The following is a 14,708-nucleotide window of genomic DNA, read 5'->3' as shown; positions in this document are numbered from 1 at the left end:
CGGGAAGAGCTGTCAGGCCTACAGCTTAAGAGATAGGTACAGAAAAGTGTATCTCTTAGAGATACGACCGATTTTTTTTTGAAACTTTGTCACAATAAACTTCAATCAATTCCCTACAAGTACCCAAAATCTGGCGCGCCTGCGGCGCGCCGTTTTTATGCTATGGCCCGGCGAAAAAAGTGGGGCGTTTAACGCCCCCCAGCAACTCGCGGGTTAAGAGGTTCAAACTTGCACACCATATGTTAAATTGATGAGAGAATAGTCGTACCAAATTTCGCGGCGCTACGCGCCGCGGTTTTCCTGCTATCTACGAAAAACCTCAGGGGGGGGGGGGAGGCGGATATCTGCCCCCCGTCGGTGCGCCGGTTGATGGGACAAACGCCATTCGATCGCTCTCATCGTGAACTTTCAGATTCACTATAAAAAGTCAAAAAAGTTAAAAATTGGGGGTCCTGGAAGCAAAAGTTTTCGAAAAAAAATCGCGTTTTTCACCTGATCACTAAAATGCTTCTTTATTTTTACTTCTTTATTTTTTGACCGATTTTGATAAAACTGTCTTCCTGGATCCGGCCCTGCCTGAAATGACCCAAAATGGGATCGTGGGTGGAAGTTTCCGGTTTAATGTGCAATATTGCCCTGCTACGCGATGTTTTAGTGTTAAAAATGGTTTCCGTCAAAAAAGGTCGCAGTTCCACTTCCTTTCAATTACTTATAATGGCGAGGTCGCACGACGCACATAGATACCCGGTTCGTTTCGATTGAATCACGGGTCAAGCGCCGGCTTTGTGGCTCTAAAAATTGCAGCTCTACTTTCCACTTCATTGCATCACTTTTCCTTCTTTCCTCTTCCGGTCATACTATTCCTCTAAATTTATCTTCCTCCGCACTCTCCCCGGCCCTCTCCTCCCTCTCTCCGAGTGGGGACCGTCGCGCGCCAGCCATGGCCGGCAGCGCCATGACACTTCACTATTGATTTGTTTTCTCTTGCAAGTGCAGCGGCGAGGCCGGCGGCGCAAAAACTGCGTGAGCGTCTGCGTGGCGCGGGGCCGGCCGGCGCGCGGCGGCGCGCCTCAGTCGGTGCCACACGCCAGAGCGCGCCGCTGGCACACAGCGCCGCGCACCGAGATGAGAGAGGGGCCCGCAGTCTGACCCGGCCCGCAGCGCACGCACGCACACCCCGGCCCGCGGACGGACACACGGTGAGTCGGGGGCGGCCGGACGGCGCACTGCGAGCGGCGGCCACCCGCCGGCGGCGGCGGCGGCGGGACATGACCTGCCCCACTGCCGCCCATGGTGGCGCGGCGGCGGCGGCGGCGCGGAGGACTGACCTGCCCTACCATGGCCGTCCTGCAGTGTGAGCAGTGCGGCGCTGCACGGGCCGCCGCCGCCGCCGCCTCCGCTGCTGCTGGTAGTGGTATTGGAGTGGTCATGTCTGCTCGTACTGCGCCGCAGGTCATGGGGTCCGCGGCGCCCGCCGGGAGAGAGCACGGGCCAGGCCGGGAGGAGAGAGAGAGCGGGGTTGATAGGGGTAAGCGCGGTGACTGTAGCGTGTGGACTGGTGTCATGTGTGATGGAATCAATTATGTCCGGTGTCATGATTTATGAATGTGCCATCGATTATGGTGATTGGTGTTACCGTCAACGGAACTTATAAAGACAAGCTTTATACAGTCAGCATCTGCCCTTTCATTTGCCCTTTTAAACACGAAAGCCTGAAAACTTCGTTGTAGTTAACAATATCAAATAAATGATTTTGATTTAATTCTGCTTGCCGATCAGCCAATGTTAAATCTCTTTTTATTGACAGCATAAGCCCATGCGATGCCTTATTTACCACGAATTAGACGTTTTCTCACTAAAGTAACGTGCATATGCTATATTTCATTTTTTTCCTTAGCTTGTGTAATATCGCCTCCTGCCTTGTTCTGGCCACACTGTTTCGACATGTGTTATTTGAGATGGGACATATTTCTTGGCTATTTTTATCTCTTCATCATGCAATAAGTTCTCAAAACAGGTCGCCGTTTTTCAAGTGAGGCGGTTTTGCAGATTTCCATTGTTGTTAAACATAAACGAAGTGAGTAGGTATTTGTTTCGGAACATGCGAAGACGTAGATACCCTCTAAAAATCAATCATGGAAAGACGAGAGACGACTTTTTGTAGTGGAATACAGTTGCATGTCTCCTGTAGGGGACAAAAAAGTCAATTTGGTGTTCGGGTAGGTACGTTCAGGATAAAAAGATCACTGAGTCACCGTAACAAGCCGTATCAACTTCTGTTCTTTGGAGAGAGTGATATTGATCCAGCAGAAAAGAACGGGTGTATCCTTTCGCGCTGATGCTGCAGCTGTGTGCAACACACTCTTCTTGCTATTTTGTTTTTACAATGTACCAGCTGTTCAAATACATTCGTCATGCGATGTACATACACGTAAACCGAGTGGCTCAGTTACCTTTATATACCTACCATGGCTCGTAACTTCTTTGTGACGTATGTGGCTATCAGGGGTGGTGTGGGTAGTTTGAAACTCCCGTTATCATGAGACAAATGACCAGCGCCGATTCCAGGTTTTAAAATTTAATTACAGCACATGATTCTCTGATTTTTATCTTTAATTTTAAAACCAGCTATGCTTGCTGGGCTTCAAGATTCCCAAGTCTGAGGCTTTTTTACCTGATGACTAGGTACATACATTCACAAACTTTCCATTTTTATATTAACGCCTATTAAACGCAACAATTAAATCTTGCAGAGACAAGGGCTAAGGTGGTTACGAGCGTGAAATTAATAGAGTGAGCTAGAAACAGCTGACACGAAGCAAGAACCAGGAGAAAAAAATAAGACCCGAGGAAAAAAGTAACCGAAGCTGGTTCCAGCGCTATTATCGCTAGCTTCAGCCACGGTCAGCAAATGATCATCAGTTTGATGCAGAAAACAATACCTATCACTTTGTGTAACAATCAGTTCTCGCAGTTTACCATCGGCAGTCTGGACCTCAGCTGTCTGCTATCAGAGGCCGTCAGCCCAGCAGCCCAGCAGCCCAGCAGCCCATCAGCTCAGCGGCCCGTCAGCCCGCCCTCTGAGGTCCCCAGCAGCCGCCCTGTAAGATCCCACGCAGCCGCCCTGTAAGATCCCCAGCAGCCGCCCTGTAAGGCCCCCAGCAGCCGCTCCCGCCCGGTCTCCTCGTTAGCAGACGATCCCGGTATCTTGCAGACCCGTCTCCGTCCGTCGGCCAGTCGAGAGGTTGTTTGGAACATCAATCCCATCAACCGAAGGTCGCCGACTTGTCTCATTGTGTGTCTCTGGTGGTGACAGAGCTGGATGCCGGTCCGAGGGCCCGCTCGGCAGACCTTGGCTGGCCACTCTCGCCGTGGGCTGTGGGGACTGTCACCACCAGCTGGCCACAGGCACTCTCACACTGGATTTATCATGTGATTAGGCGGTTATACCATACGGTCATCTGAGAGGATGCAGATAAATGTCACCGGATGGGTTATGGAGACCGGCTAAAAATATCTGATTCTAGCTAGCCTCAAAACAGCCTCCTAACACTCGCATTTTTTAACCTCAGCTATCTGCCATGTGATTTTTCGACATTCCATCCCCAGATAGGAGCGAAGACCTCTGGACAAGGTTGCGAAAAGCAAGGGCCATACGCGAAAACAACACGAGTCCTTATCGGTTTTCCCTCCTCCCTCCCCGAGATGCTGGTGCTTTTGACGTATGAAGATAAGATAGGGGAGGGTGCTGGGGGAGGGGGGGGGGGGTCCAGAGAAGGTTCCAGGGGGATGTGTGTCCGGCTGTGTCACTGGCTAGTTTTCCTCTCGCGCTGGTAATGAAGCGTCTCTCAGTTGGGCTCTGGATAGATCACGGACACCTCAGGACGCTCCTACCTTCTGTGAGTGGAGTAGCCGTACTTCAGTGGATAAAGTCAGGTCACAAGGTATATTTAATTCACAAGCAATAAATATACGATTAAAAATATTCACAGTTGAAATATACGATCATATTTGTTTTCAGTGAAAAAGGCAAATCGATTCTGTCAGTCGTCTCGTTGTTCGAAATCATGAATGAATTCATTCATTCATATACGCATTTGTGTTATGCTTCAGCGCTAAGCCTTGCTACATAGTTCTAAGCATAGCATGGTCTTCTTCGGTTTGAAATACTTCATGACAATCTATTGTCTATCATTTGTTTTCAGATTCAAAATGGCGGACCAGCAGTTTTGCCTGCGCTGGAATAACTTCCAGAACAATATCATCTCGTCGTTCGAGTACCTCCGATCAGAGGAGGACTTCGTCGACGTGACCCTCGCCTGCGAAGGCAAAAGCCTCAAGGCACACAAAGTGATCTTGTCGGCATGCAGCACGTACTTCCGAGATCTTCTAAAGGTAAGTGCCGCCCACTTATGTGCGGTCAAATGATCTTTGGGCTGCATCCATGTTTTTACTTAATCTCCTTCTCTCTCTCTCTCTCTCTCTCTCTCTCTCTCTCTCTCTCTCTCTCTCTCTCTCTCTCTCTCTCTCTCTCTCTCTCTCTCTCTCTCTCTCTCTCTCTCTCTCTCTCTCTCTCTCTCTCTCTCTCCCTCCCCCCCTCTCTCTCTCTCTCTCTCTCTCTCTCTCTCTTCCCTTCCCGCACACAATTATCTTACTTATCCATGATATGGACATCAATCTGTATTCAAATCAATATTTAATTCACTGCCTTCCGAGCAGCCTTGGCATGGTCGCGCTCTCTATCTTTACACACACTCCTGTCACGCTCATCTAGCCATCGTGCCGGTTGCATCACCCTTGGCATCTGCTCGCTGGCTTCCTGTACCACACTGGCAACAGCGCTATCACGTCTGACGCTCATGTCAATGTCATCCAGTTTTTACCGACGGCTACAGACGCACGGTGCTCCACTTCCGAGACCTTCAGCCGGGGTGAACTGAGCCTTAGTGAGGGTTATATGAGACTGCATATCCGCAGGCTAATGCTATTGCTATATATTTTGATGTCACTGTCTACATATACTGGCATTTTATAACACTGATACCCAATGCACCACACGTTGGTATTAATGTTATAGGTTTTTACGGGATATAAAACATGATTCATTCTTGAAACATCACCGTCTGGGTCAATACAGTCGCCTCTCGCCGTCCCAAGTCAGTCAGCCGCAGATTCCGCTGGAAATCGTTTGTCCGAGGCGCGCATCTGCACTGGATCGGCTCTGTCCAGTGCCACGCCACAGTGCATCCGTCAGTAGCGGCCAAACAGCCCACCAGCCAGCCAGCAGCAGCCAGCCGGTCCCTGTGGCCGGCTGCACGGTCCAAGGACGCCCCCCCTGCAGACCCCCTCGGCCGGCTCCCAAGTATGGCTGCAGCGGCGCGCGGCGGCGGCCGCCCTGACCTCTGCATGTCGCGTTTGACCTTGGCCAGGCCAGTGTCGCTGCAGAGAGCCACAGAGCGGAATAAACAGCCGCGCCGCGGCGCCGCCGGAGCCGGAGCCGATCGTCCCGTCTCCAGCGACCAATGGCACGCCGGACAGTGCGCCGCGCCGCCGCGCCGCCGCTGGCGCCGCCCGGTTACCGTGCTTTACGACGTGTTGCGAAAACGTACCGGGCACGGCGGCTGATGAACCCGACAGGCCTGACCGGCCGGCGCGCTCGCTGCAGGTGGTGTTCTTGGTAGGGCGGCCACGTCGCCGAGCCGTGACCGGGCGCTGACGCACGCCGACAGAAATGAGGGCAACTGGCGAGTCGAGCGACTCTTGGGGCGGCCGCAGAGGCGAGAAGCTCTGTACCGTCTACACCATAATCGATAGACATTGTTTTATTTAATGAAGAAACGATGTAAGAGACGGTGAATTATAACTATATTCCGAACTCACTAGAGGGTGACGCCGAAGTTCGTCAACAAAGAAACAAACAGTGCGCCGATGCATCCGGTGAAATCTGCCGACTTCAGTCCCATCACGGCCGGCAGTCATCTTCTTGTCAGTCCTCGCCCAGTCATTCAATCACCATGCCGTAAGTCACAAAGGCTGCTGCCCTCTCTGAGTCATTGCACACCTGTCACGCTGGGCTGAAATTGGCCCGATGCATGGCGACGTGTCGTTTTACCTCCCATACAGCTGCATCAATACTCACACAGCTGCGCTCATAGCGTACTCATCACCTCATACGTCCTTAGCGCAATATTCGATCATTTTCACGGCACGCATAGTATGTCTGGCGAATTCTCCAGCGCTATAGCCGCTGAATGATTTCCGATCAATTTCCAGTTTGACAATTTCTCTTTTAGTCGTATGGATAAGAGGAATGGAATCGGCTTTCTACCTTTGCCGATGTACAAAAAAAACAGTTATGAGTAACCACCTCGCTAAGTTTACATCACGAGGCTGTTCTTGGATTCCCTCCCTACCCCATACACTGACCCCCCCCCCCCCCCCAAGTGCCCTCTGTACCGGCGATTGCCGGGACCGGCTGCTGCTGGGCCGCGCTGGCGCTCTGTGTGCGCCGGGCCGGCTGGCCTTGTTTGGCTCTGTCGCGGTGGAGCCAGCAGCGCCATCGCCGCTCGCTATCGGCTCCATCCTGTGTGCCGAGCGCCGCCCCTGCCGCCGCTGCACGGTTGCAACACGCCGGAGCGCTGACCTTGGAATGTCGCACGCCCGCGCGCGCAGCCACGCACACAAACGACCGCGGCGCCATGCCCGGCCGGCCGGCCGGTGAGGCGCCGCCGCCCGCCCGCCGCCCGCGGCTCGCCGGCTGATGGTGACCGGGGACACTGCAGGGTTTCCCGGATGTGTGCCCTGGGGTCACTGTCGGCCGGAGGTGCTCCAGTGGCTGCGTCCTCGGTAGATCTGGGATCAGAGGCCAGCAGCGGTGTCACGGAAGCAGTCGCTGTGCGTGGGGTCGGGTCAGGTCACGGTCACAGCCATAAACCTTGGCAGCAGGGCCAGGGCCGCGGAGCGCAGGCACTAGTGGGTGCAGACTGCCGCCGTGTAACCCGTTTACGAGCGGCACCTGTTTGGTCCTGAGACCCGAGCTGGTCGGTGGGACGGTTTGCTGCAGTGGTCAGCGAATCCCCCCCCCCTCCCGCCCCCCGTTCGCCGCTGAAACTCCCAGCCGGCAATCCTGCGCCGGCGGACCGGTCCGGGCGCCGTCCATTTTGTTTGGAATCCGCCGGACGGAGCCGCGGCGCAATGCGAGCGGTCCGGCCGGCTGTCACTGGCTGCAGGGTGCAGCGCTGCAGAGCGGCGCACGGACATAGGCCGTGAGGCAGGACAGGGGCGGCCCGTCACTGGCCGTGAGGCAGGGCAGGAGCGGCGCTGCAGCAACTCAATGGGGACGGGAAGTTTACGAACTGAATAAGCGCACCAGCGCTGCAGACTGCAGAGAGGCTATGTTCCGGAATCTAGACCATCTTGAGTAAATAACAGCTGCAAAATCCCGGCGGAAACGGATGTTGACTTGAAACTTGCATTGGGTCTGGGGCAAATTAAAAGTTGGCTGATAATTACAGAACAGGCGCAACTGGGTTTGATGAATCAACGAGATAAAACTGAATTCTCAATAGATGAGACATGAACAGTTTACGAACGCCGATAGACGTATCATGAATCATAAAAAATAAGAGCATGCCTCACGGAAATAGGGTCACATGTGCAGTGTGCACCTGCACCAGCCATAAGGCAACGCTTCGAAATCTGGAATAACTAACATGTCCTCCACTTCCATGCACTTTATTGAAGGTTGCAATGAATGCACCTAACGCAAGTTTATTGAAAATTAACTTTAAAGAAAATAATCCAAGTCCGGCCTTCCGTGAAAGACTCTCCGCTCGGCGGCGCCGCCCCAGTTACGATATTCCAGTCCATAGATGGCGCCAGCGTCAAGCGCCTGTAGGTATGCTGTCCCGCAAGGCTCCAATCCAGGCGGCCGGCGCGAGTCGCGAAACAAGCGGTAAAAGGTCGCTCCACTCAGCGGCTGCGGGAAATCTGTGATGAGTTTGTACGTGCTAGGTAACTGAGTCACATTATTACTGAAAAACTTTCCGCAGTGAGTCTGTCTGAATAATGCCCAGTGATTAATCATCCGTCACACCTCACCGCGAGGTATCTCCCCGCAGTCCCGGTCAAACGCCGCAGGTATCTTCCACGCCTATAGGTCTCTCGTTTATGCATTTACAAATAGAGCTTTGTTGATAGCTGATGCTATCTATTTTTTAAAATAATGATCAACTGACACATGGGTATTCCCAGCTCAAGCAATTCTTTGGTATCTAGTGTCATGTTTCATTGGTATAGAACACAAAAATAGGATCGCGATGTAACAGAAACATAGCTATTATATCGCAGGCTGACAGACATTAGTCTCATGTTAGATGTCCAACACCTCATCAGGTTTAGGTTTCCTATCTGACCGCAGCCGCCGCCCGTTTTCCAGACGACACCGTGCTCGCATCCCATCATCGTCCTCAAGGACGTGTCGTACGACGACCTGCTGTCGCTCATGTGCTTCGTCTACCAGGGCGTCGTCTACATCGGCCAGGAGCGGCTGACGCAGTTCCTGCGCACGGCTGAGTTCCTCCAGATCAAGGGTCTGTCGGAGCACTGCATCGGCGAGCCGTTCGCGCGCCAGCAGCCGGCCACCCAGTCGTCGCCGAGCCAGTCGGCGCCGGCCGCCGCGCCGCCCTCGCCCCAGCCGCGCTCCGGCACGCCGTCGCCGTCGCCGTCGTTCCGCGAGGCGCCGCGGCCCAGCCAGTCGTCGGCACCGCCGCTGGCGCCGCTACCGCCGGCCAAGCGCCGTAAGCCGCTCTACCCTCTGCACACGCCGGCGCCGAGCTCGACGGCCTGTGTCGGAGAGCTGCCGGGCACCTCTGTGTCCCCGTCGCGGCCCTCGCAGTCGTCGCCGACGGAGGGCGCGCAGCCCAACGGGACCGAGGTGCCGACCGGACTGCCGCCGGAGGGCTCCTCGGAGACCACCCAGGAGGAGGCGCTCAGTCTGGTCAGCGAGACGTCCATCCTGCGACAGCGGATCGAGGGCGGCCGCGCCGAGATCGAGCAGCCCGTCAAGGTGGAGACCAACGGGCCGCACAGCCCGGCGCTGGTCGAGCACGCCAAACTGTCGCCCAGGCCGCTCATCATGGACCCGAACGCCCTCAGCATGGTCGGCAGAGAGTCGCTCGGTGAGTTCAGACAACTACATAGAGGGCAATGGTTTGTTGATTTGGGTTGGAAAGGAAAACTATTTGTTGAAAGGGTTGGAAGGCCATTCAGTAATGCTGATAAAAAAAATAGTCATTGGTAGAAAATATTCAAGATTCGTTTAATTCCTATGATAAGTATTCCAATTCTAAACCATATGTAGAAATCGAACTTAGCAATTTTTATTCGGCATATCTTTTACGTTTACGTTATAGCCCACCCGGAACAAGGTGCACGTATCACGCAATTTCAGAGCGTTCTTTATCTAGTCGATGATATATTCCGAGACCACCAATACCGAGGGATTCGTCATATGACATGACTAATAGTGACGGGCTTTATTTGGCACCGGATCCAATGGGTCCCTGCTCCGACCTCCCGGCACGGGCTGTTTTCCGATGTCGAAACCTCACCGTCAATCACGCGCTGAGGAAATCCTGATTGATTGACATTCGCTGGAGAAGCGTTCCGAAAAGTCACGCAGCTTCCTGTGACGTCAAACTGTGTGTCACCGTGCCGAGTTTATCACATGGTCGTTCCGTGACCGTGACCCGTGACCCTGGCCGTGATAGTGCCCGTGACCCTGTCCGTGACCCTGGCGGTGGTTTGAGGCCGCGGTCTGACCCGCTGACTCGTGCCGCGTTCCGCAGGGTTTCCGTTCCTCTCCCAGCCGGGCACCAGCTCGCTGCTCGCGACCACCACCACCACCCTGCCGACGTCCATCGGACAGGAGGATCAGCAGACGCCGCCGGCCATGTCCTACGGTGAGCCGCACGCCCCGCCCCCGCCCCCGCCCCCGCCCGAGACCCAGGGCCGCTAGCATGCCCGCCGCGTATGCGGCCCGCGCATGCTGTATGACTTAGACAGAGGTAGATCAATGACAGAGAGCCGATGCGTGGCACAATGCGGCGGCTCTGGAGACATCTGGCAAAAAACTGGCACGGTAAACCTTCAAAACAGTATTCAATAAAGTTAAATAATTTCCATTTGAATTGTCTTGGAAGAAACCGTAATAATAACGTCTAAATTTGGCGTCGCGCGGTGACTGGTTCAGTCGGGCCTCAGCCGCCGCCGCCGCCGCCGTCCGTGCCGCCGTGCGAGCCGCCAGTGACACGTGCCCTGCTCTGTCGTTGCAGATGCGCAGATGCTGCTGCGCACGAGCACGGGCTCGCCGCGGTTCCGGCAGCGCTGGCGCTGCATGCAGCCCTCGGTTTGTCCCCACTGTCTGCGCACCTTCTCCAACGCCTTCAACCTCAAACAGCACATCATCAACGTGCACACGTTCGGAAACGAGCTCAAGTGCGAGGTGTGCGGTAAGGTGCAGAAGAACAAGTGGTACCTGCGCAAACACATGGTCAAGTCGCACAACGCCCCGCTGCGGCGCGTTAAGCTGCCCGACGGCAGCATGGTCAACACTGAATGACTGCCGGCGCCGCTGAGCTCCGGCTGAGGTGACGGCGCAGCGCGCCCCGGCCAGCCGTCCTCTCCCGCTCCTCCGGTCCTGCCCACTCCCCGCCCCGACCCCGGCCCCGCCCGTAGGCCGTGCTATGAGAGCGATCCGCCCGTCCGACCAGCCTGTCGATCGTCCGGCATGGATGTTGGAAAGCTAGAACTTAGCTAGTTCCACGACCCTTCTTCAGTAGCTTTGGCATGGTCTGCGATTTTCAGTCAAGTCGACTTTATAGTACCCGAATTTCAGTTGGGTTTTCGGAGAAGAAATGTTTGAGTATTGTGCAAATGTCGAAAATAGATTTTGTGTGAATGCGAAATGAAATTTCACTGCTAAATTAAAGGAAATGATTTAAAAAAGTAACAATAACTTACAGCTATAAAACTACGTACAAAATCACGACTCAAAAAAGGTAAAAAATTCACTGTTTTGTTGCAAAAAAAAAAGATGATAAAAGTATGTTGAAAAGGCGATATCTATAAGGAGACGCACTACCGGTGGCCGCCCCGCTCTTTCAGCGTCGGCAGGAGGTGCCGAGGAGCGCCGCAGCCGTCTGTGGAGCTCGCGCCAGCCACGCGTCTGCCCCATTTGTAACGGACTCTTTTCCAACAAGTTCAACCTCAAACAGCACATAGTGAACGTGCACACCAGCTCTGCCGGCGTCGAGTGCACCCTCTGCAAGAAGGTGTGCAAGAACAAGTGGTACCGGCGCCGACACGAGGTGGTCGTGCACGGCGCGCCTCTGAAGCGCGGCCGGCTGGGCGCCGAGGTTTTCTAGCCGTCCCCTATCCTCCCTATCCCTCCTCAGTTACCCCTCTCCCCTCCGTGCAATACCGGGGCGTGTCTGTCGGCCTGCAGTCCGGTGCCAACGGTGGCCGGCCAGCGGCGCTCCTCGCCGCCAGACTCGGTACTTACTGACGCCGCGGAGCGACCTGGCGCTCCCCGAGGCCGACAAATCGGCGCTAGGCTAAGTGGGACTCGCGGGCACTCAGTGCCCCGCGGTGGCTTCTGAAGCGCCCCCAGAGTAGGTGTGAGAAGTGCGCTACAGGCGTGCCTCTCTGCGAGCGTGTGTGATGGGATGATAATCCGTGAATGTGTGTGCGTGTGAGAAGTCGTGTCCGTTGTTGTCGCAATAGCCATCTCCATAGGGCGCGCGCCGCACCGGCCGCGCCGCCCCTCCCCACCGAACAGTACAACCATAGACCATCAGCAGATCAACGATCTACCTCACACCAGTTCCACACCGCCCTGTTACCATATTACAGTATCACAGTATCACAGTATCACTGTTACCGGACGGCACACCAGCCGCCGCCGCCCCTGACAGTCGCCCGCGGCGGCGGCGGCGGCGGCGGCGGCCCCTGGCATTGATCGGCGCCGGCCGCGCCATGCCGCCCGCCGCCGCCGCCGCCACCGCTGCAACGGCATTGTTATTGAGGCAGGCCGCCCAGAATAGAGTTGGCGGCCGGCGCTGGCAGCGGCCCGGCTGCAATAAATCGCATGATTCATGGAGCGGGCCGCCTGCCACCGCACATCAGTTACATGCCGTGCACCGTGTAGCCTTTGGCGAGCGGCCGGCGGTGGGGCGGGGGCGGGGACCGCCCCGGCCTCGTCCCCCGCCGCCGCCGCCGCCGCCGGTTGGACGGCCATAGCAGCAGATATAGGCCCCGAGTGCCGCCTGAGAGTAATTCGGGCACCCCCACAACCCATACCGGTCCGTTCACCAGCCCACCGGGCGCTGTAGACTAGAGTAGTCCATGGTGAACACAAGTGGCTTTCTGTGGCAGCGGCGCAATAGTAGACGAGGCGTCGCCAGCAAGGCTTTAGCCCTCTGCCGCTCGCCTCTCAATAGCAGCGTATCACTCAGCCGTGAGAGACCGGCAGCCGGCGACGCCCCCGTGTTATTTCCTCGCGCCGCGGCGCCGCCGATTGGCGCCGGACGACGTGCGGACGGCGGCGCATCTATGAAGCTTATGATAGGGCATGTTTGTTGCTAGGTCTAGTCTCGTGGCATTCCTTTGTTTGTTGTGCTAGGTTAGCGGCCGGTCGCCGTGCGCTCTGGCTGCACAGCGCCGTATAACGGAGAGGCGAGACGCGCAGGGTTCGGTCTCGCCGCGGCTCGCCTGGTTGTTGGGGTGGCCTCATGGTTGCCGGTGTGTTCTGTTTTTTTTTTCCTGGCGCGCAGTGTCGGTGATGATGTGGGGAACATTGCTTGTCTCGAGCCGCGCCGGTGCAGTGAGCTGGCGGCGAGCCGCGGGTCATCTGTTAGCATCACTGCGTGGGTGTGTGCGTGTCTGCGTGAGTCTGTGTGTGAGTGAGTGAGGATCTGTCCATGGGACTGCCCAGCGTCCGCAAAACGGAACGATATTGGCTAGGCTCGTTATGTCTAAGGCAGCACTTTAAGTGTAGTGAACATTTGTATAACGCCATGCGCGTGTGTCGGGTGGTAGCGTATTGTTGCCGTGTACAATTCATAGACTCCCGCGCCGCGATCCAATATCCGACTTCATTTAGATCCGATCTTTTTCGTACTTTAAATATTTCTAAGCTGAACGCCCTATAATAATTTGGTCTAAATTTTTAAGAAAGTATCATTTTTAGTCTATTTCAATCATCTATATCGCTTTCACTAATACCGCGTCTTGTTCGGGGCTTACGAAGTGTCGCGAGCTCTCTCGCGTCTCTATGTTGCATTGGTTGTAGTTATCAAGTGTATCGTGATGCACGGGGTATGCTGAGTGAGAGGCGTTCAATCAAAATATCGGCTCCCTCCAGGCACGAGTCACCCGCGTGCGCACGCTATGAACTGGCTGTACCGCCCGCCGGCCTCGCTCTGAGCGGCTCCTTGTGTCGCCGGCCGCCGCTCGGTGGCCGCTGGACCCTAGGTCCAGCGCGCCCCTTCCACTCTCCGCCTGCGGCCGCGCCCAGCCGAGCTGGCGCCGCCCGCCCGCCGCCTACCCCGCGTATTGATCCCAGCCGTCTTACAAGTCCAACTTGGGGAGGCTCTCTCATGAACCACGCCGCGCGTGGCTAAACTGGCGCCTATTGATTTTGTCAGCCCGGTCATTACGGCGGCGGCGGCGGCGGCGGCGGCGGACCCTCCGCGCTCCCTCCATGTGAGGGAGGACCGCGGCTCGGACCGCCGCCGCCGCCGCCGCCGCTGACCGTCGCGTCGGTCGTTTTACGACGCAGCTCTGCAGCGCCTTCGGCTAAGGTTTTCCGGCGTGAGGCAGGTCGCTCGGCCCCAGGCCGGGCGTGGTGTCCCACAGGGGCCGTCCTGCCCGCGCACAGTCGGCGCTGTCCCACAGCCTCGCCTTCCCCACCGCTAGCCTCTTCTGGCGCGCGTGCGAATAGGTTTGTAGGTGTGTTCGGGAGAGAGAGAGAGAGAGAGAGAGAGAGAGAGAGAGAGAGAGAGAGAGAGAGAGAGAGAGAGAGAGAGAGAGAGAGAGAGAGAGAGAGAGAGAGAGAGAGAGACCGTGTGTGTGCGCTCCGCTCGCCCGTTGATGTCCCGGCCTGGGTAGGCGGGTGCCGCCGGGAAAGACGTGCCTAGCCGCTTGAAGCGCCGTGGGCTGGGTGGGGGCGGGAGGACACCAGACTGCTTGGCCTGTATATTGCTGTGCGCGATCGTAGGTCCCTGTCGCATCCAGCGGTCTGTGTGGTTTTATAGGCGTGCTCGTGCCAAACCTATGTAATAAATACAACACCCCGTGCAAAACCGAGTGTCTTATTCGCCCGTGCGTCTTTAGCTGAATGGAGAGATGAAACACCAGACCTTATTTATATAAATATGAGTCCGTATTTCTTTGGCGATCGGAAGGCAGACAGATATCACTAACACTAAAAACAACGCGAGCTGGAAAGTTTTTATGATATTCAATGTCATCACTATCAGTGAATCAATAAAAGAAAACAACTAGAACATAAAATGGACACATCGCTAGCAGCTAAACAACAACATTTACAACTATGAGTATATCGCTAGACTAAACGCTTACAGGAACGTTCCTGAAGTTCATTAGCACACTCCTTTGTTCATCGAAAGCCGCTTCAGCTTTCCAAG

General features: G+C 55.6%; 1 protein-coding gene across 3 annotated transcripts; it reads left to right on the top strand.

Annotated features, from left to right (window-relative positions):
• Nucleotides 1-997: 997 nt before the first annotated feature.
• On the top strand, nt 998-14,363 carry LOC122365399 (broad-complex core protein isoforms 1/2/3/4/5-like). 3 transcript variants are annotated; one of them, XM_043336573.1, is made up of 6 exons: nt 3,836-3,902; nt 4,039-4,042; nt 4,206-4,395; nt 8,438-9,179; nt 9,849-9,962; nt 10,335-14,363. In XM_043336573.1, exons 3-6 carry the CDS (start codon nt 4,213-4,215, stop codon nt 10,619-10,621), a joined length of 1,326 nt encoding a protein of 441 aa, XP_043192508.1. In that variant the 5' UTR covers nt 3,836-3,902; nt 4,039-4,042; nt 4,206-4,212; the 3' UTR covers nt 10,622-14,363. The 3 variants fall into 3 exon arrangements, with proteins under 3 accessions (XP_043192505.1, XP_043192506.1, XP_043192508.1); XM_043336570.1 differs by lacking the exons at nt 3,836-3,902; nt 4,039-4,042 and adding an exon at nt 998-1,199; XM_043336571.1 differs by lacking the exon at nt 4,039-4,042 and having other exon boundaries at nt 3,720-3,899.
• The last annotated feature ends 345 nt before the right edge of the window (nt 14,364-14,708 follow it).

Source organism: Amphibalanus amphitrite, unplaced genomic scaffold (genome assembly GCF_019059575.1).
Source record: "Amphibalanus amphitrite isolate SeventyFive unplaced genomic scaffold, NRLGWU_Aamphi_draft 000737F_arrow, whole genome shotgun sequence".
Lineage (NCBI taxonomy): Eukaryota > Metazoa > Arthropoda > Thecostraca > Balanomorpha > Balanidae > Amphibalanus > Amphibalanus amphitrite.
The sequence above is the reverse complement of the archived record's forward strand: the minus strand, read 5'-3'. Positions and strand labels throughout refer to the sequence as shown.

Coding starts and splice junctions, on each gene's coding strand:
- LOC122365399 (XM_043336570.1), top strand. CDS start 4,213: ATGGCGGACCAGCAGTTTTGCCTGCGCTGGAATAACTTCCAGAACAAT. Junction 4,396..8,437: donor ACTTCCGAGATCTTCTAAAG/GTAAGTGCCGCC, acceptor CCCGTTTTCCAG/ACGACACCGTGCTCGCATCC. Junction 9,180..9,848: donor GGTCGGCAGAGAGTCGCTCG/GTGAGTTCAGAC, acceptor CGCGTTCCGCAG/GGTTTCCGTTCCTCTCCCAG.